The sequence below is a fragment of the Oncorhynchus clarkii genome, chromosome 23, assembly GCF_045791955.1.
Source record: "Oncorhynchus clarkii lewisi isolate Uvic-CL-2024 chromosome 23, UVic_Ocla_1.0, whole genome shotgun sequence".
Taxonomy (NCBI): Eukaryota; Metazoa; Chordata; class Actinopteri; order Salmoniformes; family Salmonidae; genus Oncorhynchus; species Oncorhynchus clarkii.
This window is the reverse complement of record NC_092169.1, coordinates 20,631,545-20,659,062: the sequence shown is the minus strand read 5'-3', so window position 1 is coordinate 20,659,062 and position 27,518 is coordinate 20,631,545. Positions and strand designations below refer to the sequence as shown.

The following is a 27,518-nucleotide window of genomic DNA, read 5'->3' as shown; positions in this document are numbered from 1 at the left end:
CTTGGTGTAACGCTCATTCCTTAGATGATAAACACAAATCCGACCATCACCCCTGGTGAGACAAAACCGCGACTCGTCAGTAAAGAGCACTTTTTGCCAGTCCTGTCTGGTCCAGCAACGGTGGGTTTGTGCCCATAGGATACGTTGTTGCCGGTGATGTCTGGTGAGGACCTGCCTTACAACAGGCCTGCACGCCCTCAGTACAGCCTCTCTCAGTCTATTGCGGACAGTCTGAGCACTGATGAAGGGATTGTGTGTTCCTGGTGTAACTCGGACAGTTGTTGTTGCCATCCTGTACCTGTCCCGCAGGTGTGATGTTCGGATGTACCGATCCTGTGCAGGTGTTGTTACACGTGGTTTGCCACTGTGAGGACGATCAGCTGTCCATCATGTCTCCCTGTAGCGCTGTCTTAGGCGTGTCACAGTACGGACATTGCAGTTTATTTCCCTGGCCATATCTGCAGTCCTCATGCCTCCTTGCAGCATGCCCAAGGCACTTTCACGCAGATGAGCAGGGACCCTGGGCATCTTTCTTTTGGTGTTTTTCAGAGTCAGTAGAAAGACCTCTTCAGTGTCCTAAGTTTTCATAACTGTGACCTTAATTGCCTACCGTCTGTAAACTGTTAGTGTCTTAACGACCGTTCCACAGGTGCATGTTCATTAATTGTTTATGGTTCATTAAACAAGCATGGGAAACAGTTTAAACCCTTTACAATGAAGATCTGTGAAGTTATTTGGATTTTTACAAATTATCTTTGAAAGACAAAAAGGGGTGTTTCTTTTTTTGCTCAGTTTATTTAGGGAGTAGATCAGCTTTAATATTGCAAATACAGTAGATTGTGGCTTCTATCAATGTAGTTGTATGCATAATTTCCAATCCCCATATATATTTTGGGATAAATATATATATATTATTTTATACATATATTTGTTAAATATATTTTCCTTCTTTATTATTTTCTCCTAACCCTTACACCCCTCCCCTATTTGGAATAAACTAATGGACAACAATAGCTTCTACTTCCAGTTCATACATCCACTATATACATTTTAAGGACACAATATATTTGTTTTTAGATTCCGTTTAATTACTTAAAAATCATACAAAGTGATTTTCTGGATTTTTGTTTTAGATTCCGTCTCTCGCAGTTGAAGTGTACCTATGATAAAAATGACAGACCTCTACATGCTTTGTAATTCGGAAAACCTGCAAAATCGGCAGTGCATCAAATACTTGTTCTCCCCACTGTATATTTTTCTAGTATTGTATGCATTTCAATCCAACGGTCTTATTGCGTATAATCTGTCACATTGTTGGCAAGCATGACCATTACGACAAAAGCCAGTGCCAACGTCAAGTGCCAAGGCATTCTTCCTAGGACTTTGAACATGATTATTATAGTTCACCTCATGTGGCATGTAATTCATGGAACTACACTGTGTGGCACATATGATCCTGGAGTAAAATTACGTTACTCTGAACTGAATGCTTAATATCATAAAATACAGACAAGGAGGCTGATATCAATCATTGAACCAACTTGAATGAACATACTTAAGTGCAGTGGTGTAAAAACAAGGATTACAAGATGTTTATAAAGAATCCAACATGAAGTACATCATGTCTACTCTATCTCATGTCACACTTTCACAAAAATGCCTGCAGTGTAAGACAGTCAAGTGGAGTAACAAGTGTCACACCACCAAATTCCTCATTGTCTATGTCAGTTTAGCTACTGCATACCAGCTCTCCTGCCTGTTGGGGTTGAACTTTCCTAATCTGTCAGTGTTTCCCTTGCGTCCTGTCTCAGTTCAGTCAGTGCTCATCCTGTCTGCTATCTACTTGCAGTACAGGTCATACTTCAGTTTAGCCCCCAGCTTAGTCCCTGCCAGGTGCTTCTCAAATGCTGTGTCCATCTCCTGGCTTTGGGCTGGGCTGAAATGGTTCTTCCAGTCTCCTACTTCACCTGAGGAGGAAATACCCATTAAACACACATGAGCAAGACTAAAACACGTGATCAATGTAGAGCAAGTACATGACATAAGTTATCTTTTGATTACAGTTATTCATAGATTACAGTTGACCTAGTCTTTTAGGTAGCGTGAGGTAACCAACATATTACAAAACATAACTTTGATTGATAATAAGATTACCTCAACCTCACACCTAAGACATGCAGCATACCGTAGTGAATGTGCATGGCGAGTATGAAACATACAGTATAATTACACAAATGTAACCGAGAAATCCCAGTCCACCAAGTTTAACGTTGGTGGTGTGATAATCATGTGTGAAACTAACTAAACAAGTGTGCAACAGCCTTTTAGGATTGTGTATGGAGTGTGCGCTGCTATTATCCATTGTGATCAGTGGACAAAGCTGACATATGATTGCATTATATAACTGGCAGTCAATTAGATTAGCAAGTGGGATTGTTTATTATTTTTATATTTACACATTTGTGATCTCAATTAATCCTAATACACAATGGATAATATTATAATTTGTAAAAAAAAAAAAAATGTATTTGTATCCCTTAATAAGTTTCAGTGAGCTCAATGTCACATATGCTGTAGAGGGCCATATATGACCCTTGGCCTGCTATACATGCGCAAATTTCACGTATAAGCTGTTAAACTACCGGCCTAATGTTAAAAGACACGCCCAGCATGAGGCTGTCTGTTCAGCACAGGCATGTTAAGGTTGTGTCAGGTCATGTAGAAAAAGAGAGAGAGAGAGAGATGTTCTCCTATGTTACCTATATCATACCTCAGCAGTGACACAACACAAGTCAATGAATGACAGACTATATACTGCACTGTATTTAGGGGTAACAGTCATGGTTTGTTAGGCAGACAGACAGCAATTGATTAATGCATTCAACTTACAGGAGGTTACCAAATGTTATTAGCTTTCTCTCCTTGAAAAGGACAAGGGTTGTTTTTGGAGGAACATGAGACCTGAGACATGAGTCTGTATTTAAAGTTGACAGACATAATATCAAGTGTATGTTTGTCTCACCATAATGCCACATTTTCTGTCTCAGGTAGGTGGGATTAAACAAACACAGTCACTCTGGAACAAAGCTCACTCATACAGCTCTCTCTCTCTCTCTCTCTCTCTCTCTCTCTCTCTCTCTCTCTCTCGGTCTCTCTCTCTCTCTCTCTCTCTCTCTCTCTCTCTCTCTCTCTCTCTCTCTCTCTCAAGAAACACACACCTTTCCTGAACAAGACGTTGCCCATCTGGCCGTGTGAGTCATTGGAGCTCTCCTTCATAGCATTGAAGGTGCTCTCCTCTGAGATGGCCTGGATCTGAGGATCACTGAGACTGAAACCAAAGAACTCAGAGACCCTTCGCACACCTTCACTCAGGTCCTGGGTGGGTCACAATTAACAAGACAGAATGTAAATGACAAAAAGCAAAATCTATCAAAAATATGGTCTGTATCCAAAACACAAGGAATGTTTGATACCTGTTTTAACTCCTCAAAGGTGACTATTATCACGTTAGGGTCATCCATTCTCCTCTCCCAGCCAAGTACATGGTCGAAATATGAACCCCAGGGAACTAGGAATAGGCACAAACTATTCTGATGAGGCTTTGTAATGTATAGATACATCTCTTACTGTAATACCAATGACTCAAGTTGTATTTTTAGATAAAGCAAACCCCAAAATATAAACCCAATGTTCATAAGAGCTCTTTACTTTAGGTACCTTTTCCACTCATAAACTCTGAGAAGAAGCGGTCCCAAGACTCGGCAGTGGGTAGAAATGAGTTTTTATTGGAGAAGTGATAGAAGGAAACCACTGTGTCTTTCGGGTTCCTGAATATCACCAGCATCTGTTTTTGATCAACAGAAGACCATAACATAATAATAATAACTGATCCAGGCAGTCTGGTCTCATAAACTAGACGCAACGTAGTAAACAAACATCACTCAAATATGGTTGATATGTTATGTTTGGTGTGGTTACATAACACAAAGGTTAATATATACAGTGCCTTGCGAAAGTATTCGGCCCCCTTGAACTTTGCGACCTTTTGCCACATTTCAGGCTTCAAACATAAAGATATAAAACTGTATTTTTTTGTGAAGAATCAACAACAAGTGGGACACAATCATGAAGTGGAACGACATTTATTGGATATTTCAAACTTTTTTAACAAATCATTTTCAAAACTGAAAAATTGGGCGTGAAAAATTATTCAGCCCCCTTAAGTTAATAGTTTGTAGCGCCACCTTTTGCTGCGATTACAGCTGTAAGTCGCTTGGGGTATGTCTCTATCAGTTTTGCACATCGAGAGACTGAAATGTTTTCCCATTCCTCCTTGCAAAACAGCTCGAGCTGGATGGGTGCTGTGGTGAACCAATGCTTCAGGTCCACAATGGCTCTGTCAACATCTGGAGACCATGTGAAAGGTACTTTGGGAGAGGTGAGCGCAGAGAGGGGGGCCGCCAGGGTGCTGTAGCTCCGAATGAAACGGCGGTAGAAGTTGGTGAACCACAGGAAACATAGTCAGCCACCAATTGTGCAAGTTCTCCCACTTAAAAAGATGAGAGAGGCCTGTAATTTTCATCATAGGTACACTTCAACTATGACAGACAAAATGAGGAAAAAAATCAAGAAAATCACATTGTAGGATTTTTAATGAATTTCTTTGCAAATTATGGTGGAAAATAAGTATTTGGTCACCTACAAACAAGCATGATTTCTGGCTCTCACAGACCTGTAACTTCTTCTTTAAGAGGCTCCTCTGTCCTCCACTTGTTACCTGTATTAATGGCACCTGTTTGAACTTGTTATCAGTATAAAAGACACCTGTCCACAACCTCAAACAGTCACACTCCAAACTCCACTATGGCCAAGACCAAAGAGCAGTCAAAGGACACCAGAAACAAAATTGTAGACCTGCACCAGGCTGGGAAGACTGAATCTGCAATAGGTAAGCAGCTTGGTTTGAAGAAATCAACTGTGGGAGCAATTATTAGGAAATGGAAGACATACAAGACCACTGATAATCTCCCTCGATCTGGGGCTCCACGCAAGATCTCACCCCGTGGGGTCAAAATGATCACAAGAACGGTGAGCAAAAATCCCAGAACCACACGGGGGGACCTAGTGAATGACCTGCAGAGAGCTGGGACCAAAGTAACAAAGCCAACCATCAGTAACACACTACACCGCCAGGGACTCAAATTCTGCTGTGCCAGACGTGTCCCCCTGCTTAAGCCAGTACATGTCCAGGCCCGTCTGAAGTTTGCTAGAGAGCATTTGGATGATCCAGAAGAAGATTGGGAGAATGTCATATGGTCAGATGAAACCAAAATATAACTTTTTGGTTAAAACTCAACTCGTCCTGTTTGGAGGACAAAGAATGCTGAGTTGCATCCAAAGAACACCATACCTACTGTGAAGCATGGGGGTGGAAACATCATGCTTTGGGGCTGTTTTTCTGCAAAGGGACCAGGACGACTGATCCGTGTAAAGGAAAGAATGAATGGGGCCATGTATCGTGAGATTTTGAGTGAAAACCTCCTTCCATCAGCAAGGGCATTGAAGATGAAACGTGGCTGGGTCTTTCAGCATGACAATGATCCCAAACACACCGCCCGGGCAACGAAGGAGTGACTTTGTAAGAAGCATTTCAAGGTCCTGGAGTGGCCTAACCAGTCTCCAGATCTCAACCCCATAGAAAATCTTTGGAGGGAGTTGAAAGTCTGCGTTTTCCAGCAACAGCCCCAAAACATCACTGCTCTAGAGGAGATCTGCATGGAGGAATGGGCCAAAATACCAGCAACAGTGTGTGAAAACCTTGTGAAGACTTACAGAAAACGTTTGACCTAAACGTATTGAGATAAACTTTTGTTATTGACCAAATACTTATTTTCCACCATAATTTGCAAATAAATTCATTAAAAATCCTACAATGTGATTTTCTGGATTTTTTTTCTCATTTTGTCTGTCATAGTTGAAGTGTACCTATGATGAAAATTACAGGCCTCTCATCTTTTTAAGTGGGAGAACTTGCACAGTTGGTGGCTGACTAAATACTTTCCCCCCCCACTGTATCTATGTCTGTGTGGTACTCTAGAAGAGAAACACTAGCTCTGACACTGCACAGGAAAAGCTTTCACAATTACATAACAAGGGAATTACAAGTTGTTGTTTGGAGGAAGTCGTGGTAGAATTTCATATCACTCATATCAAAAGAGGAAGTTCTGTGGGCCCAAAGCATAAAAACACTGCTGGAAAAATAAACATGGTAATCGTGAGTTCCATCACAACAACACTTAGATACCTGGTTGAAAGTACATACCTTTGTTTTCTTTGTGGTGAAGGATGCAGGAATGTTATCTGGGTGCATGTGTGTCCCTAGAAATCTGGGGGACGGGGCTTTGTGAATAACCTGCAAGTTAGACAAGGCGTCCATTTAACTCTACATGAGCCATGGTATGCTGTTGCTCTTACTGTATGCTGTAGAGACACTGTGCATACAGGCATGTTATGTTGTTTTAGGCATAGGGGATCACAGGGAACCAATGTAAGAACAGTTACACACTCTTCAATCCTGATACAGCTGGCCATACAAACCACTGTTATAATATAGCATCTCACTATATCCGCCATGTTAATTGCATTCGGTGTGAGAATCATGGGTGTATACTGTAGGTAGACCACTCTTGTTGGATGAAGTTTAAGGTCTATGCTAACATTTCCATACACAAGGGCTCATTAGGGCGTTCATTGGAGGCCACTCACAGCACATGTTTGTAATTCACTAACATTCACTAATGGACCTTACTGGATCACAACATGATTGCAACACATGCATCTAATTATTGTGACTAGTTACAGAACAGTAAAATGACATTATTGTTTGCCTGTGTAACAGATGGGGGATCTGTGAAACTCACTCCTCAGCCTGAAGTGTCTCCACTTGCGCTGGTGAAGAGAAAGCTTTTCGGTGGTGCGACTGGGTAAGATGCTCCAGCGGTGCAATCACATGTGATTGGTGAGGTCCTGGGTTGGAGCCTCTGTATGAGCCGAATCATTAGGAAGCAGTACTTGCTAAGCAAGCAGCGTGACGTCCTTTACACCTGACTGTATAGATATTCTCTCTGTTTGTGACATAAGTAGGTTCGAGAACAGTGTCCTGACCTGACATTGTGTCATGAAAACCTCCTTTATGGACCTAAAGTGGGCTAAAAACTTCCCAATATAACTACAGCGCCTCTTTATGCTACAGGGAATGTGTGAATGTGTGAAACATACAACCCCACACAACACATACACAGCATTTCCAATTATTACACACAAAGCATATTACATTATTTACATATTTGATTTATTTGAGGCAGACAAACCTGCAGTGTTGCTAAAACTACAGGGGAGTCAAGCAGTATAACACACCTGCTGCATTTCTGGCCCAAAGAACTCCATCAATGGAGGGGAAGGGGAATCCCATTCTGCTTTCTCACCAGTTGCTGCTGCTAGTATTTTACGAAGCACCGCCACCATCCAATTAAAACCTGCCAGAGACAGTGAGCATTCAGGTCCATTAACATTTGAGCATAAGAGAAGGTTTTTCAATTTACACAGAGGGATCAGGAATAGAAAGGGTTAGTGTCCTTTGATATTCTTAAAACATTTTCCCCACGTTTCACAATTAGGCAAGAGTGTTATTAAGTTATTATCCCAAAATATTTGTCATGTGAGTGGCAATCCGCTAAGGAGCAGTTTCCCAGAGAGATGAAGTCTTGTCTTGGTATAAAAACCATTCTCAATTGAGAATCTCCATTAAAAGTTAATTTTAGTCCAGAACTAGGCTTATTCTGGGTCTGGAAAACTAGCCCTTAGTGTTTTGTAATATCCATAAAATGGTTTCATGGACTGTGAAAGATACAGCTATAAAGAAACAGGGTTAGCATCAATGAGGCCGTTTGAGGTTAAAAGGGGAGACAAGGTAAAGGGTGGGACACACCTTCAAAATCAGGATTTGAAATATACTCAGAGTGCACTTTGCATTTTCTAAATTGTCCTTTACAATTTGCATTGTCCTTACATGATACTTTGAATGGTAGGCTATGTATGCTTTGAACTGTGTACTGAAGATTTCAAAAGGACCAAACTAAAAGATCTACTTTTTTTTTACACCAAATTAACAATGTATAAGGCAGGCAGAGCCACGGGAGGTAGTGGTGCTTGGGGTAGCACCCCCTGTGGTGAAATGGTGAAATGGCACCACTCCCTGCAGAAGAGGTGTAACAATTTGTGTTGTTGCAATGAAAACGACAAAACTATTTTTCCTTTGCACTATTGCTATAAATTATACTAGGATTGGGGTAAGGGAGAGACAAAAAACATGGGATATTTATATAGGGACCCCATTCTTAGGGATGCTCCCGAGTGGTGCAGCAATCTAAGGCGCTGCATCTCAGTGCAAGAGGCATCACTAAAGACCATGGTTTGATTCCAGGCTGTATCACAACTGGCCATGATTGGGAGTCCCATAGGGCAGCACACAATTGGCCCAGCGTCGTCCAGGTTATGGTCATTGTAAATAGGAATGTGTTCTTAACTCACTTGCCTAGTTAAATAAAGGTTAAATAAAATAACATCTATGCATGGAAAGCTCTCAACTCTGTTTTGTAAGTGGTGCGTTCATGATCTTATCTATTCAGTTGTGGGGGTTTGGAGTCGGAAACACGCTCTTCTGTACAACAGACAGTTCAGTTTGAGTTGAGTCGGGTCTCTCTCTCCCTCTCTGTTCCTCTCTCATCTTTTGCTCCCTCTTCTTTTCTCTCCCCTTGTGGTGGATATTAAGTGATCTGGAGCATGCTCACAATAGTTTTCCACTTATATTTTCTATAAGTTTACAATTCTAAACTTGGCTAAAATGGGAACAATATAAAAAAAAAAGGAGTATGAATTGCACAGCTGTAATTTGTGCTCAGTTTGAATTGTAACAATCTTGTTTTTACTAATTTAGTTACAAAACCCATCTAATTTTCTCTCTCTCTCACACACAGACCCATTGTAATAATGCACTACAAAGACATGTACGGTCTGTCCACAACGGTCTATTATTTTGTTTTGCAAACAGTCATTAGGTAAATTAACTTAGGCGGTAGTGAATACTGTAACCGAATATTGTCCTATGATTAGGCTACTCGTCACATTAGGAATCGTATACTATTGTTAGCCTGCAAGCGCGTTATTATAAAGGTGCTTTTTTTAAAGATGATTTGGAGATAAAGTTCGGGAAGGAAGGTCTCTTCTATCACATAAAATATGCATCCAAGCCAAGATGAAATCTTATCAGAAACATGTTGGGTCTCTTTCACAGGTTTCTATTTCCTTACAACCAGTCAAATTGATGTACATTTTTAATTTTGCACAGATCTTTCCCATCATTTGTTTTGTCATTCCATTTTCTCCCAGGTCCCTAAACGTCTTTGCTCCGCGCAAGAAGCAGACATGACAGAGAAAACTTTACCAATGTCAACTAGATTGAAGTATTCATTCCATAATTTATGACAATATTCTTTATTTAGTCTAGGGCAACATATAATAACAGAAGAGAAGCTGCGTGTATATGTCTTATATACAAGTTGACTAACAAATAGCCTACCAAAATCTTGGAAATTATGAGCAGAAACATGTCAAATGTAGTCCATTTTTCTTTTTGCATCCCCTGTCAAAAAATCATGCCGCCATCTCTGACTGTAGCCTACAGCGCATTTTCTATATATGTGGGTTAGGGTCAGGTGCGGACTTAAGATTTTCTCTTCATCAGTTGCGTATGAGTTATTAGCAATTGCGGGCTGTTGAACAAACAGCTGACTCACGCACCACTAGTGTGTGTGTTATTTTGTCACGTCCCTACGTGTACCTGTGAGTGTGTGTGCAACGTGCATTTGTGTGTTTGTAATACACGTTGAGTCTGTATATGTGGGTATATACCAGTATGTGTGTTACGGTTAAATTAAAGATATATAATACATTCATAACACCTTTATTAAACTATTCATAACCGCTTTGTGAATTGTGCAGTATCATTTATTATAACCTGTATAACACATTTATACAATATCATTCATATGAAACCTTCAAAATAAAAGTGTTTTTTCATTACAGCATTACAATTTATTTTATTAGAAATATATTGTGGGAGTGAGCCGGACAGTTGCTGGTGTTACTGCCTGTGTTAGACTTGCTGAGCTAAAGCCAAGTCATTAGCTTGTGGAGCTAATGCAAGTCTCAGGCAAGGTTACTCGACATATTACAATGACACCAATTGCACTGGTGCCCTCAAGACCTGGGTGTAAATAGTATTTGAAATCGTTCCAGTACTTTGAGGGTTTGCCTGGAGTGCCAGAAGAATTCACACTTTTGGGACTACTCCATTGGTTCCATTGCGCCAGGAAAGCACAATCATCAAGTACATTTTTTTTTTTTTTTTTTTTTTTTTTTTTTACCTTTATTTAACCAGGCAAGTCAGTTAAGAACAAATTCTTATTTTCAATGACGGCCTGGGAACAGTGGGTTAACTGCCTGTTCAGGGGCAGAACGACAGATTTGTACCTTGTCAGCTCGGGGGTTTGAACTCGCAACCTTCCGGTTACTAGTCCAACGCTCTAACCACTAGGCTACCCTGCTGTTAAAGCATTTGAAATATAGGGTCTACAATTTACACCCAGGTCTGTCTCCCTTGTGGACTTGAGCCAGGCATATGAACCCAAGGAATACATACTGAACAAAAATACTGCATGAACTCAACATGCAACAATTTCAATAATTTGACTGAGTTTCAGTAAAATCAGTCAACAGAAATAAATTCATTAGGCCCTGATCCATGGATTTCACATGACTGGGCAGGGGTGCAGCCATGGGTGGGCATGGCAGGGCATAGGCCCACCCACTTGGGAGAAAGGCCCAGACAATCAGAATGAGTTTTTCCCCCCACAAAAGTGTCCACCGAAACGATCCCACAGGTGAAGAAGTCAGATGTGGAGGTCCTGGGCTGGCATGGTTACACGTGGTCGGCGGTTGTGAGGCCGATTAGACGTTCAATTCTCTAGAACAACATTGGAGGCAGCTTATGATAGAGAAATTAACATTAAATTCTCTGGCAACAACCCTGGTGTACATTCCTGCAGTCAGCATGCCAATTGCACACTCCCTCAAAATGTGATACATATTTGGCATTGTGTTGTGTGACAAAACGGCATATTTTAGAGTGGCCTTTTATTGTATCCAGCATAATGTGCACCTGTATAATGATCATGCTTAACACTTTTTTGGTTACTACACGATTCCATGTGTTATTTCATAGTTTTGATGTCTTCACTATTATTCTACAATTTAGAAAACAGTTCAAATAAGAAAGACCCTTGAATGTATCGCATTTTAGGGAGGACCTAGATGCAGACAGTGTCAAAGTAACAAAAGTGTATTACTAGAACAGGGGCAGGCAAAACGACAAGTCAAGGGCAGGCAGAGGTCAGTACTCCAGATCAGAGTCAAAAGGTACAGAACGGCAGACAGTCTCAGGGGCAGGCAGAGGTCAGTACCCAAGATCAGAGTCAAAAGGTACAGAACGGCAGGCAGTCTCAGGGGCAGGCAGAGGTCAGTACTCCAGATCAGAGTCAAAAGGTACAGAACGGCAGTCAATCTCAGGGGCAGGCAGAGATCAATAATCCAGGGCGGTGGGACAAGGTACAGAACTGCAGGCAGGCTCAGGGCAGGCAGAATGGTCAAACCGTGAAAACTAGAAAACAGGAACTATAGAAAAAGACAGGAGCAAGGGCAAAACCGCTGGTAGGCTTGACAGACAAAACAAACTGGCAACAGACAAACAGAGAACAGAGGAATAAATACACTGGGGATAATAGGGAAGATGGGTGACACCTGGAGGAGGGTGGAGGCAAGCACAAAGACAGGTGAAACAGATCAGGGTGTGACAGAATGAGGAGGTGTGTCCAAACTTTTGACTGGTACTGTAGACCTTCTCCCTGTGCACGCCCTCCATGAATATTTCAACACCAACGTTTGATTGAACATTAGTTTTGTGAGATACGTAATTATAGTAATGTTTGTTTGTCTGTGAGAGAAATCTGATATTGCTGCTAACAACTGAAGTTTGTCTTGAAGGACAGATGTGTGGAGCTCTTAGACCCTAAGATGTTGTATGGAAATTATGTAAGCCTATGGAGATTGTGCTATTCTTGTGGCGCTGAAACTGAAATAAATTGTTGCATCGCTTCATTTGTCTGTCCTTGATGCAAAGAACCTGTGCTTATTTTAGTCCCAAGGACCTCACCTTGTGTATAAAAAGGTGGCGTATTGTACAGGAATAGCTATTTGTGTAAATCTCCCACGTTAGATTGGGAGTAGCGTGATTCAACTGTGGGCTTTGCCTGTGCCTCTCAAGGACTTTCACATTCGTATTCTGAAGCCATTCCAGTGTTGCTTTGGCTGTATGCTTGGGGTTATTGTCCTGTTGGAATGTAAATCTTTGCCCCAGTCTAAGGTTGTTTGCCCTCTGCAGCAGGTTCTCATCAAGGATTTGCCTATATTTGACTCTATTAATTGTTCCCTCTATCCTTACTCGTCTCCCAGTCTCTGCTGATGAAAAGCATCCCCATTGCATGGTGCTACACCACCATGCTTCACGGTAGGGATGGTAATAGACAAGTGATGAGCTGTGCCGGGTTTTCTCCAGACATAGTGCTTTGCATTCAGGCCAAATAGTTCAATTTGTCTCATCAGACCACATAATCTTTTGCCTTATGATCTCAGAGTCTTTCACTTTACTTTTTTCAAACACCAGGTGTGCTGTCATGTGCCTTTTTCTCAGGAGTAGCTTCGGTCTGGCCACTCTCCCATAAAGCCCAGATTGGTGAAGTGCTCTAGACACTGTTGTCCTTCTGGCAGATTCTCCCATCTCAGCCAAGGAACTCTGTAGTTCTGTCAGAGTGGTCATTGGGTTCTTGTTCACCTCCCGGTGCCTGACTAAGGTCCTTCTTGCCCAGTTGCTCAGCTTGGTCAGACGGCCAACTCTAGGCAGTGTCTAGGTTGTTCCATATTTTTTCCATATACCAATGATGGAGACCACTGTGCTCTTGGAAACTTTCATCGCTCTAGAAATGGTTTTATACCTTTCCCTTAAAGTTCCAAAAGTATTGGGAAGTGACAATTTTTGTTTTGTTTTTGCTCTGTGCTCCACCACGCCAGAGCAGAAACTATACAATGAAGTTCAAGGAACTGTCCTTAGATCTCTGAGATATAATTCTTTCTCAGAGACCTACAGACAGTTCCTTGGACTTCGTGGTGTAGTTTCTGCTCTGACATGCACTGTCAACTGTGGGGCCTTATATAGACAGGAATGTTTCTTTCTAAATCATGTCCAAACAATTGGATTGGCCACACGTAGACTCCAATAAAGTTGTAGCGACATCTCAAGGATGATCAAAGGAAATTGGATGCACCTGAGCTCAATTTGGAGTTTCATAGCAAAAGTGTGTGATATACTTAGTGCCATGCAAAAGTATTCATCCCCCTTGGTGTTGTTCCTATTTTGTTGCATTACAACATGTAATTTAAAGAGATATTTTAATTTGGATTTCATGTAATGGACATACACAAAATAGTCCAAATTGTTGAAATGAAATTTAAAAAAATAATTGTAATTATGAAAAAGTGGTGCGTGCATCACCCCCTTTGCTATGAAGCCCCTAAATAAGATCTGGTGCAACCAATTACCTTCAGAAGTCACATAATTAGTTAAATAAAGTCCACCTGTGTACAATCTAAGTGTCACATGATTTGTCACATGATCACAGTATATGTATACACCTGTTCTGAAAGGCCCCAGAGTCTGCAACACCACTGAACAAGGGGCACCACCAAGCAAGTGCATGAAGACCAAGGAGTCTCCAAACAGGTTGGGGACAAAGTTCTGGAGAAGTACAGATCAGGGTTGGGTTTTAAAAAAATATCTGAAACTCTGAACATCCTACGGAGCACCATTAAATCCAGTATTAAAAAATTGAAAGAATATGGCACCACAACAAACCTACCAAGAGAGGGCCGCCCACCAAAACTCACGGACCAGGCAAGGAGGGCATTAATCAGAGAAGCAACAAAGAGACTGAAGATGACCCTGAAGGAGCTGCAAAGCTCCACAGCGGAGATTGGAGTATCTGTCCATAGGACCACTTTAAGCCGCACACTCCACAGAGCTGGGCTTCACAGAAGAGTGGCAGAAAAAAAGCCATTGCTTAAAGAAAAAAATGAGCAAACACGTTTGGTGTTCGCCAAAAGGCATGTGGGAGACTCCCCAAACATATGGAAGAAGGTACTCTGGTCAGATGAGTCTAAAATTGAGCTTTTTGGCCATCAAGGAAAACTCTATGTCTGGCGCAAACCCAACACCTCTCATCTCCACGAGAACACCATCCACAGTGAAGCCTGGTGGTGGCAGCATCATGCTGTGGGGATGTTTTTCATCGGGAGGGACTGGGAAACCGGTCAGATTTTAAGGAATGATGGATGCCGCTAAATACAGGGGAATTCTTGAGGGAAACCTGTTTCAGTCTTCCAGAAATTTGAGACTGAGACAGAGGTTCACCTTCCAGCAAGACAATGACCATAAGCATACTGCTAAAGCAACACTTGTGTGGTTTAAGGGGAAACATTTAAATGTATTGGAATGGCCTTGTCAAAGCCCAGACCTCAGTCCAATTGAGAATATGTGGTATGACTTAAAGATTGCTGTACACCAGCGGAACCCATCCAGCTTGAAGGAGCTGGAGCAGTTTTGTATTGAAGAATGAGCAAATATCCCAGTGGCTAGATGTGCCAAGCTTATAGAGACATACCCCCAAGAGACTTGCAGCTGTAATTGCTGCAAAAGGTGGCTCTACAAAGTATTGACTTTGGGGGTGGGGATATTTATGCACGCTCAAGTTTTCTGTTTTTTTGTCTTATTTCTTGTTTGTTTCACAATAAAAAATATTTTGCATTTCAAAGTGGTAGGCAAAAATCCCTATTAATTCCAGGTTGTAAGGCAACAAAATAGGAAAAATGCCAAGGGGGGTGAATACTTTTGCAAGCCACTGTAAATAAGATATTTATGTTTTTAATTTTCTATATATATGTCAAAAGATTTCTCAAAACATGTTTTCACTTTGCCATTATGGGGTATTGTGTGGATAATAAAATCATATTTCAGGCTGTAATTCAGGCTGTAACACAACAAAATGTGGAATAAGTCACATGGTATGAATTCTTTCTAAAGGCATTGTATATATGTGGTTAGTTGTTATATTGAGTAGTGTCATATAAGTGCATATATTTGTCCTATAATGAAGTCGTGCGTTTACAACAGAGAATACAGCACTCCTTTTCTCCTTTTTAAAAAACTGCCTCAAAATCAGATTAAAAAAGGGGATTACACAATCCGGATAATTATTATCCAGAATAAATATTTTTAAGGCTGGGCCCTGAGGCTTACCCAGTGGTCCCAGACTGTTGCATAAATCGTGTGTCAGGGGGTTGGGTACCGTGGTAGCAAAAATACAAACTTCCTTTGTAATAATAAATAAAGAACTATTCAAAGGAAGTTTTATTTTGAAAGTTACTTACGAATGATGTTGAATAAATGTGTAATAACGGTTGTTATGAATGATATTGGAACACTCATAAAGATGTTATAACTGGTGTCATAAAGATGTTATGTATACCCCCTTCATATAAAGTGTTACCTGTGTTTCTGTGTGTGTGTGTCTGTGAATCTGTCTGTGTGTGAGTCTGTGTGTATGGGTCTATGACTGCATGTGTGTACATTTCAATGTGTGCTTGTGCGTGTGTGTGTAAGTGTGCGCATTGGTTTGTGTGTGTATTTTCAAGAGGTGGAGAGTGGTATGTGCATTCAAATAAGGGAAATGATACATGTTTTATTTTAGTACGCTATAATTGATTGGTTGCACATACTTTGGCTATTAATCCAAAAAGTTGTTACATGGTATTACATTAACCGTTTTTATTACATTATAAATATGAAAGTTTATTACATGAACCGTTGTTACAAGGGGGCCTCTATGTCTGCAGTATGTAGAGTGGCCTGTGTTAAATTCAACATTCATCAACACTGATTGCTTATCTTACATCGCTCTATAGTGTGCAGAGGAAAGAACTGACAAAGCGAGCAAAACTGGCTGCAAATTTGGGTTGTAATAACAAGGTTAAAACCAGAAACAGACTTTATTGCAACCAATTTTGCCTGCCGGGAGGCCCTACCCCAAAGCACACAGATCATATTCAGCAAGTCCAAATGCTCAGAGGCCCATCCATTGTGAAATTGAATTATAGGTCACTTTTGTAAGAGAATACCTGTCATGTATTGTCATGTTGTGTCTTTCTGTCCTTTCCTTTCACCCTGTCTCCCTCTGCTGGTCGTACTAGGTTACCGTTTCTGTCCCTCTTTCCCCCAGCTGTTCCTTGTCTTCTCTGACTACCTCATTCACCCCTTTTCCCACCTGTTCCCTTTTTCCCTCTGATTAGGTCCCTATATCTCTCTCTGTTTCTGCTCCTGTCTTTGACGGATTCTCGTTTGTGTTACTCATGCCTGAACCAGACTATCGTCGTGTTTGCTGCAACCTTGTCCTGTCCTGTCGGAATCTGCCTGTTCAGCTAACCTTGTCCTGTCCTGTCGGAATCTACCTGTCCATCTGAGCCCACGTGTGTTCATCATTAAAGAAACTCTGTTTGTTAATTCGCTTTTGGGTCCTCATTCACGCACCTGACAGAAGAATCCGACCAAGAATGGACCCAGCGACTTCGGATCCTCTCCACTCAGCCGTCGAGATCCAGGGAGCGATGCTAGGCAGACACGAGCAGGAATTGTCTGCTGCTCGACATGCCGTTGAGACCCTGGCCACCCAAGTCTCCAACCTCACAGAACAGGTTCACCATCTCCGCCTCGATCCACCGGCCACTTCCAGGGCTTTCGAATCTCCGGAGCCCAGAATCAATAACCCGCCGTGTTACTCTGGGGAGCCCACTGAATGCCGCTCGTTCCTCACCCAGTGTGATATTGTGTTTTCTCTCCAGCCCAACACTTACGCCAGGAGCACTGCTCGTGTCGCCTACGTCATATCTCTCCTTACTGGACGGGCTCGTGAGTGGGGCACGGCAATCTGGGAGGCAAGGGCTGAGTGTACTAACCAGTATCAGGACTTTAAGGAGGAGATGATACGGGTTTTTGATCGATCGATTTTTGGGGAGGATGCTTCCAGGGCCCTGTCTTCCCTATGTCAAGGCAATCGATCCATAACAGACTACTCTATTGAGTTTCGCACTCTTGCTGCCTCCAGTGGCTGGAACGAGCCGGCTTTGCTCGCTCGTCTTCTGGAGGGTCTCCGCGCAGAGGTAAAGGATGAGATTCTCTCCCGGGAGGTTCCTTCCAGCGTGGATTCCTTGATTGAACTCGCTATTCGCATTGAGCGACGGGTTGATCTTCGTCACCGAGCTCGTGGAAAGGAGCTTGCGTTCTCCGTTGCCCCCCTCTCCGCATCACTACCATCTTCCTCTGCCGGCTCGGGAGCTGAGCCTATGCAGCTGGGAGGTATCCGCATCTCGTCTAAGGAGAGGGAACGGAGAATCACCAACCGCCTCTGTCTCTATTGCGGTTCTGCTGGTCATTTTGTCACTTCATGTCCAGTAAAAGCCAGAGCTCATCAGTAAGCGGAGGGCTACTGGTGAGCGCTACTACTCCTGTCTCTCCTTCAAGATCCTGCACTACCTTGTCGGTCCATCTACGCTGGACCGGTTCGTCAGCTTCCTGCAGTGCCTTAATAGACTCTGGGGCGGAGGGCTGTTTTATGGACGAGACCTGGGCTCGGGAACATGACATTCCTCTCAGACAGTTAAGGGAGTCCACGGCCTTGTTCGCCCTGGATGGTAGTCCTCTCCCCAGGATTCAGCGTGAGACGCTACCTTTAACCCTCACTGTTTCTGGTAATCATAGCGAAACCATTTCTTTTTTAATTTTTCGTTCACCTTTTACACCTGTTGTTTTGGGCCATCCCTGGCTAGTTTGTCATAATCCTTCCATTAATTGGTCTAGTAATTCTATCCTCTCCTGGAACGTCTCTTGTCATGTGAAATGTTTAATGTCTGCTATCCCTCCTGTTTCCTCTGTCTCTTCTTCACAGGAGGAGCCTGGTGATTTGACAGGGGTGCCGGAGGAATATCACGATCTGCGCACGGTGTTCAGTCGGTCCAGGGCCACCTCTCTTCCTCCACACCGGTCGTATGATTGTAGTATTGATCTCCTTCCGGGAACCACTCCCCCCCGGGGTAGACTATACTCTCTGTCGGCTCCCGAACGTAAGGCTCTCGAGGATTATTTGTCTGTAGCTCTTGACGCCGGTACCATAGTCCCCTCCTCCTCTCCCGCCGGAGCGGGGTTTTTTTTTGTCAAGAAGAAGGACGGGTCTCTGCGCCCCTGCATAGATTATCGAGGGCTGAATGACATAACAGTGAAGAATCGTTATCCGCTTCCTCTTATGTCTTCAGCCTTCGAGATCCTGCAGGGAGCCAGGTTTTTCACTAAGTTGGACCTTCGTAACGCTTACCATCTCGTGCGCATCAGGGAGGGGGACGAGTGGAAGACGGCGTTTAACACTCCGTTAGGGCACTTTGAATACCGGGTTCTTCCTTTCGGCCTCGCTAACGCTCCAGCTGTCTTTCAGGCATTAGTCAATGATGTCCTGAGAGACATGCTGAACATCTTTGTTTTCGTTTACCTTGACGATATCCTGATTTTTTCACCGTCACTCCAGATTCATGTTCAGCACGTTCGACGTGTCCTCCAGCGCCTTTTAGAGAATTGTCTTTTTGTGAAGGCTGAGAAGTGCACTTTTCATGCCTCCTCCGTCACATTTCTCGGTTCTGTTATTTCCGCTGAAGGCATTAAGATGGATCCCGCTAAGGTCCAAGCTGTCATTGATTGGCCCGCCCCTAAGTCACGCGTCGAGCTGCAGCGCTTTCTCGGCTTCGCGAACTTCTATCGTCGTTTCATCCGTAATTTCGGTCAGGTGGCAGCTCCTCTCACAGCCCTTACTTCTGTCAAGACGTGCTTTAAGTGGTCCGTTTCCGCCCAGGGAGCTTTTGATCTCCTCAAGAATCGTTTTACATCCGCTCCTATCCTTGTTACACCTGACGTCTCTAGACAGTTCGTTGTCGAGGTTGACGCGTCAGAGGTGGGCGTGGGAGCCATTCTTTCTCAGCGCTCCCTCTCTGACGACAAGGTCCACCCATGCGCGTATTTTTCTCATCGCCTGTCGCCGTCGGAACGTAACTATGATGTGGGAAACCGCGAACTGCTCGCCATCCGGTTAGCCCTAGGCGAATGGCGACAGTGGTTGGAGGGGGCGACCGTTCCTTTTGTCGTTTGGACTGACCATAGGAACCTTGAGTACATCCGTTCTGCCAAACGACTTAATGCGCGTCAGGCGCGTTGGGCGCTGTTTTTCGCTCGTTTCGAGTTCGTGATTTCTTATCGTCCGGGCTCTAAGAACACCAAGCCTGATGCTTTATCTCGTCTCTTCAGTTCTTCAGTAGCCTCCACTGACCCCGAGGGGATTCTCCCTGAGGGGCGTGTTGTCGGGTTGACTGTCTGGGGAATTGAGAGGCAGGTAAAGCAAGCGCTCACTCACACTCCGTCGCCGCGCGCTTGTCCTAGGAACCTTCTTTTCGTTCCCGTTCCTACTCGTCTGGCCGTTCTTCAGTGGGCTCACTCTGCCAAGTTAGCCGGCCACCCTGGCGTTCGGGGTACGCTTGCTTCCATTCGCCAGCGTTTTTGGTGGCCCACCCGGGAGCATGACACGCGTCGTTTCGTGGCTGCTTGTTCGGTCTGCGCGCAGACTAAGTCCGGTAACTCCCCTCCTGCCGGCCGTCTCAGGCCGCTTCCCATTCCCTCTCGACCGTGGTCTCACATCGCCTTAGATTTTGTCACCGGACTGCCTTCGTCAGCGGGGAAGACTGTTATTCTTACGGTTGTCGATAGGTTCTCTAAGGCGGCTCATTTCATTCCCCTTGCTAAGCTTCCTTCTGCTAAAGAGACGGCACAAATCATCATCGAGAATGTTTTCAGAATTCATGGCCTTCCGTCAGACGTCGTTTCGGACAGAGGTCCGCAATTCACGTCTCAATTTTGGAGGGAGTTTTGCCGTTTGATTGGGGCTTCCGTCAGTCTCTCTTCCGGCTTTCACCCCCAGTCTAACGGTCAAGCAGAACGGGCCAATCAGACTATTGGTCGCATCTTACGCAGTCTTTCTTTTCGCAACCCTGCGTCTTGGTCAGAACAGCTCCCCTGGGCAGAATACGCCCACAACTCGCTTCCTTCGTCTGCGACCGGGCTATCTCCTTTTCAGAGTAGCCTCGGGTACCAGCCTCCGCTGTTCTCATCTCAGTTCGCCGAGTCCAGCGTCCCCTCCGCTCAGGCTTTTGTCCAACGTTGCGAGCGCACCTGGAAGAGGGTCAGGTCTGCACTTTGCCGTTATAGGACGCAGACTGTGAGGGCTGCTAATAAGCGTAGAACTAAGAGTCCTAGATATTGTCGCGGTCAGAGAGTTTGGCTCTCCACTCAGAACCTTCCCCTTAAGACGGCTTCTCGCAAGTTGACCCCGCGGTTCATTGGTCCGTTCCGTATTTCTCGGGTCATTAATCCTGTCGCAGTTCGACTTCTTCTTCCGCGATACCTTCGTCGCGTCCACCCGGTCTTCCATGTCTCCTGTATCAAGCCCGTTCTTCGCGCCCCCGCTCGTCTTCCCCCCCCCCCCCCCCCATCCTTGTCGAGGGCGCACCCATCTACAGGGTCCGTAGGATTTTGGACATGCGTCCTCGGGGCCGTGGTCACCAGTACCTCGTAGATTGGGAGGGGTACGGTCCTGAGGAGAGGAGTTGGGTTCCCTCTCGGGACGTGCTGGACCGTGCGCTGATCGAGGATTTCCTCCGTTGCCGCCAGGTTTCCTCCTCGAGTGCGCCAGGAGGCGCTCGGTGAGTGGGGGGGTACTGTCATGTATTGTCATGTTGTGTCTTTCTGTCCTTTCCTTTCACCCTGTCTCCCTCTGCTGGTCGTACTAGGTTACCGTTTCTGTCCCTCTTTCCCCCAGCTGTTCCTTGTCTTCTCTGACTACCTCATTCACCCCTTTTCCCACCTGTTCCCTTTTTCCCTCTGATTAGGTCCCTATATCTCTCTCTGTTTCTGCTCCTGTCTTTGACGGATTCTCGTTTGTGTTACTCATGCCTGAACCAGACTATCGTCGTGTTTGCTGCAACCTTGTCCTGTCCTGTCGGAATCTGCCTGTTCAGCTAACCTTGTCCTGTCCTGTCGGAATCTACCTGTCCATCTGAGCCCACGTGTGTTCATCATTAAAGAAACTCTGTTTGTTAATTCGCTTTTGGGTCCTCATTCACGCACCTGACAATACCCCAAACCCACTCAGCAAATCAAAAACCTTTTGTATAACTTTGAATACACGCTGCAATAAAATGGCACACACTATGAGCTATGAGTAAGACAACACTATAAGTAAGATGAATTGCCCCAATTGTATAATGAACTTGAACTTTGAACCTTATGTAGGTAAGGCCATGGATTAGACAACTGAAGACCAAGAGGAACACTCCTTATTTTACTGATTAAACTTGATACAATAGTAAAATCAAATCAGAAATCGAATCATGTTGTATCCGTCACATGTTTCATAGACAACAGGTGTAGACTAACAGTGAAATGTTACTTACGGGTCTTTTTCCAACAATGCAGAGGTAAAGATTAAAAGATAAGATACAAAATAAAAATGTAAATAGTGACACTGTGAATAACGAGTAAAAATAACATGGCTATATAGTGAATGACTATTAGAAAATGTAAATGCTTAATCAAGATGCCCATTGCCCAAGGATGACCATCTAAATGTTTTACAGTATTTCCACATTCAAATATTTTTGACTTACCACATTTGGGATATGCAACTAACATTACATCATCTGCTCTTGCTTCCAGCCTCTCCATAGCCTTCAGGTTCTCCACTGGACTCATGATGACAGGGTACTGCACTTCATTATATCTGTACAACTTATCCTCCACCTTCATATCTTTAGCCAGTTCCATTTTGGCTGAGAAAGAGCTACTCATTTTGGAGAATACTGCAGAAAAGGTTAAAGAAAATTCAGTTTCCATCGCTAACAGGCATCCAGTATATTTGGGCAGCTGGACGGCCACGAGCTCCGCTCTGTGTATGAGTGTGGGTGTGTGAATGTGGGTGTGTGTGAGAGAGAGAGTACAGTAGGAGGAGAAGGAGGCACGTCCTTCAAAGATAGAGCTTGCGTGAGAAGCAGGGGTTTCCTGGTTTCTGTAGGGGAGAATGGAAGATCTGGTGTCCTGTGTGATTGATGGGGAGATGCCTGTGCAATACTAACCAGATGGGAGGGACTGCTAGAGCTAAGACTACAGTAGGTCATTGAATGGAAGGAACTGTTTGGGTAGGGTATCCAAAGACAGCTGGCCAATATCTGTCCAATGTTGCATGAAAGTAAACTATTTCTATTACATATTGTTTTTCCTAAGTGTCTAAACAACACTGTGCTATCTGACAGTGAACATACTGTAAATGAATCACTTTGAGAGAATGCTGTGAATCCCTTGCTACACATTTTGCCATTATGTAAATAGGGAGCGTTTGAAATATCCCAGATGTTATAATGTCCTGCCACAAGTGTTTTTATAAACAATACCTGTGTGGATGTATTTCCCTTAGAATCTAGTGGCCCCTATAGCTTCATCCACTCAAAGGCAAAAGTAAAAACTGTTGCCTCATTCACATTTTTTACTGTCACTTGATTAACCGTTTCTGTACAATGTGACTATTCATGCCTATAGAAATAAGCAAATAAGCTTCCTCTCTGGCCTCCCTCTTGGCATGGTGCCACCAACTCAAACACACCCAGCGGGACATAAAGCATGGCATGTGGTTACGCTTCACATTTTCCATACTCTTACTGGAAATGAATCATCTCTAAATAATGCTTTGAAAATTAGGCCCATTCAACAGTGCCAGCAATAGACAACGTCAGAGGTCGGTGAACATTGAGATAGGAAAATATTAACGGGCGTAAATTAATAAAATGGGAGGTTTTAGCTAGATAATTTTCTCGGTTTCACTGCGAAGAGTATCATGCTGTAATCTCTGTATGCATACATCATTAAGTATCCCTTTTAGGTTGTTGTTGTTGGACTATTCTTTACTGAGACATCCATATAGGGAAAATGATGACACCCGACCAACCCATAAAAGCCCAAAACAGGTCTAGTTTATTAGTGGTGAAAGTGTGCATTGGATGAGATTTTGACATGATGTGATATGTTATGACTGTGGTTATTCTGACCCTGCTGATGTATCATCGACAGGAACGATACTCTTTTTCTGGATGACTTAGACAGGTTACATACTGTATACCACCCACCCACACATAGCACTATAATGGAACGACTCAAGGGTGTTTTACCACCCAAAGCTGCACAGCACCCAGACTCTAACTCACCTTGACACATGTCAAAGCCTATTGGAGAGAAAGCGGTGACTGTGTTTCAAAAGATGAGGTCCTCCTTTCCAAGCAGCCAGTCAGGAGATGTGCCCTGTGCTAAACATAAGAAGCTCTAGCAGGCCTCCAGTCTCTCCAAGTGACTACAGGACTTACAACGGCTGGATGACCAAGTGAATTCAGTGAGTGCGGATGTGAATCTGAACACAAACAACACAGCCTTCTCCCATAGCTCTGCAGTGTTGTAGCAAGCACAAAACACTGTGATAACCTGGGGAGAAATCATGTAAACCGACTGACTGTATGAGGTGCCGAGATACAGAGTGAAATACAGAGTAACAGTAGAACCAAACTGAACCATCACTGGCATGTTCATGGATCACTCAAAATTGTCTCCCACTGCTGACAAGTGTTTGGCAGTCAAGTTAGCCTTGATTCACTGTGAAAGCCCATTTGTGTGGGACTGTATTATGTAAAGACAGTAAAAGAGAGATACATTGTCTGTATGAGGGAGCCAAAGGTTTAAGGATCTGCTAATATTGCTCTTGTATTAGACAAGAGCTATTATTACCCAACTGAATCACATAGCCTGCTGTTGAATAATCATTCAGCACTTTGCTTCGTGTTATGTGTATTATTTGTATTATTATTTTAAGTCTCTGTATCTGCAGAATAATGTTTACACCCACACTACGTGTTTCCAGTTATACAACAAGTTAAGTTGCTGGTCACACGCAACATGATTATATCTTTTATTTTATTACTGCAGAATCCAAAGAATGTAGTAGGCACATGACTATTGTGGTGGTCAACCAAGAAAAAAGGGGTTTGAGCAGATCTGGGTCCAGATTTACTGGGCTTTTGCACCTGTTCAACCTTTCTATGATATTATTTCTAGAATCAATAAAAATAAATAAAAGTACAATTAAGGATGAAAGACTCATATAAACACAGTTTCATGTTTGTTTGTTTTTCATTGTTATCTACTTGGTTGGTCACATATTTTGCTAACTATTTGTGCAAACTAAATACTATATAGTATTTATATATACTATACAGTACTATGTTTTTTATGTTTGTGGAAACTATAGAGTACATGAGTAATATCTACAGCTATTTAACTTTTGACTGTGTAATGGTGTTGATAACAAGTGGGTTGGGCCAGGTGGTAAAACACTGACAGACCAGTTAGGCAGCTTGTTGAGATATACAATGAGTATACAAAACATTCAGATGAGGTCCAATGTACTGCATAGTGCAGTGGCACATACTTAAAAGGACTTCAGTTTATGCTTACCAATCCAATCTACTGTTATGTGATGTATATCCACACCGTATGTAATACGGTTTACAGAGAAAGTACACAAACACCAAAAAAGTATACTGTTTTTTTTTAAGTAAGGTGATCTCCTTCTCATGTCATACCACAGTGTAATTACTTAACACTAACTTTCCTTGTTATCTTATCAAATAGCATAGTAGCATCTGAACCTTTGTTGAAGTGTATTTCATTTACTGCCCATGTGGATATGCCTTGTTTGACACTGTTTCCGCATATGAATGAGGGAGTTCGATGAAGCTGAACCGGTGTGCACCGGGCTATGGCTCATGACATGAACGGGCGATTTGTTGTGGCCTGTTCCACCTGTGCCCAATGCAAGTCCTCACGAAAGCAATCGGCTGGGTTGCTCCAACCTCTGCCCATCCCCAGCCGGCCCTGGTCCCACCTGTCCGTAGACTTTATCACAGTTCTCCAAGGCAGCCCATTTCATTGCCTTACCCAAGTTGCCCTCAGCGAAGGAGACTGCTGATCTCATGATTACCCATGTCTTTCGACTATACAGACTTCCCAAGGACATCGTCTCGGATAGTTGGCCCCAGTTCATCGTACGGTATTGGAAAGCGTTCTGGTCCCTGTTGGGGGCGTTAATGAGTCTCTCCTCGGGATTCCACCCACCCCCCAAACAGAGCGGGCCAACACAGAGCTGGAGAAGTTCCTCAGCTGTTTCGTCTCCACCCAGGCAAGCAGCTGGAGCAAGTTCCTCGTCTGGGCAGAGTATGCTCAGAACACATTGCCGAACTCGTTCACTGGACTGTCGCCATTCGAGCGGGCCAACACAGAGCTGGAGAAGTTCCTCAGCTGTTTCGTCTCCACCCAGGCAAGCAGCTGGAGCAAGTTCCTCGTCTGGGCAGAGTATGCTCAGAACACATTGCCGAACTCGTTCACTGGACTGTCGCCATTCGAGTGTCAGCTCCCCCCCCCCCGTTTCCTGCACAAGAGGTCGAAGCGGGGGTGCTATCAGCCGAGGCATTCATTCGACGTGTCGCCGCACCTGGATCAGAGCGCGATCCTCCTTGCTCTGCTCCTCTGCCCGACACCTACACCAGGCAAACCGGCACCGAAGGCCTCTTGGGCTCGTCCCACCGGGTCAGTGGTTGTGGCTGTCCACCCGCGATCTTCCCTTAAAGGTGGGAAGCTCGCTCCACCTGCATAGGGCCATTCAAGATCCTGAGTCACATCAACCCGGTCACCTATCGTCTCCAGCTTCCCAGAGGGTCTGTCCATCCTTCCATGTCTCCCGTCTCAAGCTGGTAAGGACCAGTCCCTTCACTCCCCCTACACCTGCCCCTGTGCCCTCAACATTTTGCTGGTCACCCGGCCTACACTATCCAGCATCTTTTGGGGGCTTGTTGAGTCCGAGGCACCCTGCAGTACCTGGGAGGGCTACGGCCTTGAGGAGCGGGTGTTGGTGCCTGCCCGGGACATCCTGGATCTGGGACTTGTTCAGAACTTCAACCAACTATGTGGTGGTTGCCCTGGCTTCGCGGCCTAGAAGAGGGGGTACTGTCATGGTTCCACCTGTCACCAGAGGCCGGCAGAGACCGTCCTAGAGATATTAACAACACTCTGGTGTGTCCAATTTACTCATTATGATTTACATGTTAAAAGAGGTGTGTTTTCTATTGTCCTTTGCAGAGCTTGAATTGTTTACCGTGTGCATGTGTTTCCTGAGTGAGTTTTCGAGACTTAGTGTTTGTTGTTTTTCCAAGTGTACTGTGTTCCTGCGGCTATCATTTCTTAGTAAAGTATTATGTTTATCCTTAACCACGGATTCCTCGTCTGGTCTCTTTTCTACACCTGGGTCCAACCTTAACACGTCACACTTTCCTAATCATTTGATAAAAATGTTTACTTTCCATCATTCACACTATGACAATAGATACTTGATACAAATAGGCTATCCAATATCATAGCTTAGGCTACATGTTATTGCATAAACACACAGACAATAGGTCATACATTGGTTACTGACATGATAGAAAAGTCCCTAGTGGGCTAAGCCGATATGACGTCTTGGTAGACAAAGGAAAGGGGGTGGGGACAGCTCAAGAGCGGGAAACTCAGAGAGAATTCACTGTAATACAGTTGATAACTACACTCATGAAATGCTAGTACTTTTAACATGAACAGCATGAACATTCGAAAATAAATAGCAATTTACATATTTACGAGTGCATGCCTTTGTTGTCCCGCTCTGTGATCACTGGTCCGTCTGCTGAATAGTCAGTAAACAGAAAGCCTCTGGTTTGTCCACCAGAGATCAAAGTCTGTTGGAGTTGTAGGTTGTTATAATGAATACTTCAGAGTAACATTCTGAATTGTTCTTAGGTCAGATGCGTTTACCAGACTAAAGTATTTAAACAGCTCCAGCCTGAATACTTATTCTTTAGTTTGTAGATTTCTTTGCCATTTCAACGTGGGAACTCCCGTCCCTGAGTTTTTGACTAATGTCAATTTGGTTGGAAGTGGCTTTCATACTAGAGTAGAAAAGGGGGCGGTCCATGACGGCAATGTAAATATCTGTACTCACAGGGTGTCGTCACTGACTAGTTAA

The 27,518-nt window shown here is 43.8% G+C and overlaps 1 protein-coding gene across 1 annotated transcript; it reads right to left on the bottom strand.

The window, feature by feature from the left end:
- Positions 1 to 1,088: 1,088 nt before the first annotated feature.
- Positions 1,089 to 22,216, bottom strand: LOC139381797 (sulfotransferase 6B1-like). The gene is made up of 7 exons (XM_071125566.1): positions 22,036 to 22,216; positions 7,417 to 7,535; positions 6,323 to 6,412; positions 3,718 to 3,844; positions 3,474 to 3,568; positions 3,219 to 3,375; positions 1,089 to 1,967 (listed from the first exon to the last, which is right to left on the bottom strand). The coding sequence occupies exons 1-7, from the start codon at positions 22,214 to 22,216 to the stop codon at positions 1,840 to 1,842; spliced, it is 897 nt and encodes a 298-aa protein (XP_070981667.1). The 3' UTR covers positions 1,089 to 1,839.
- Between the last annotated feature and the right edge of the window lie 5,302 nt (positions 22,217 to 27,518).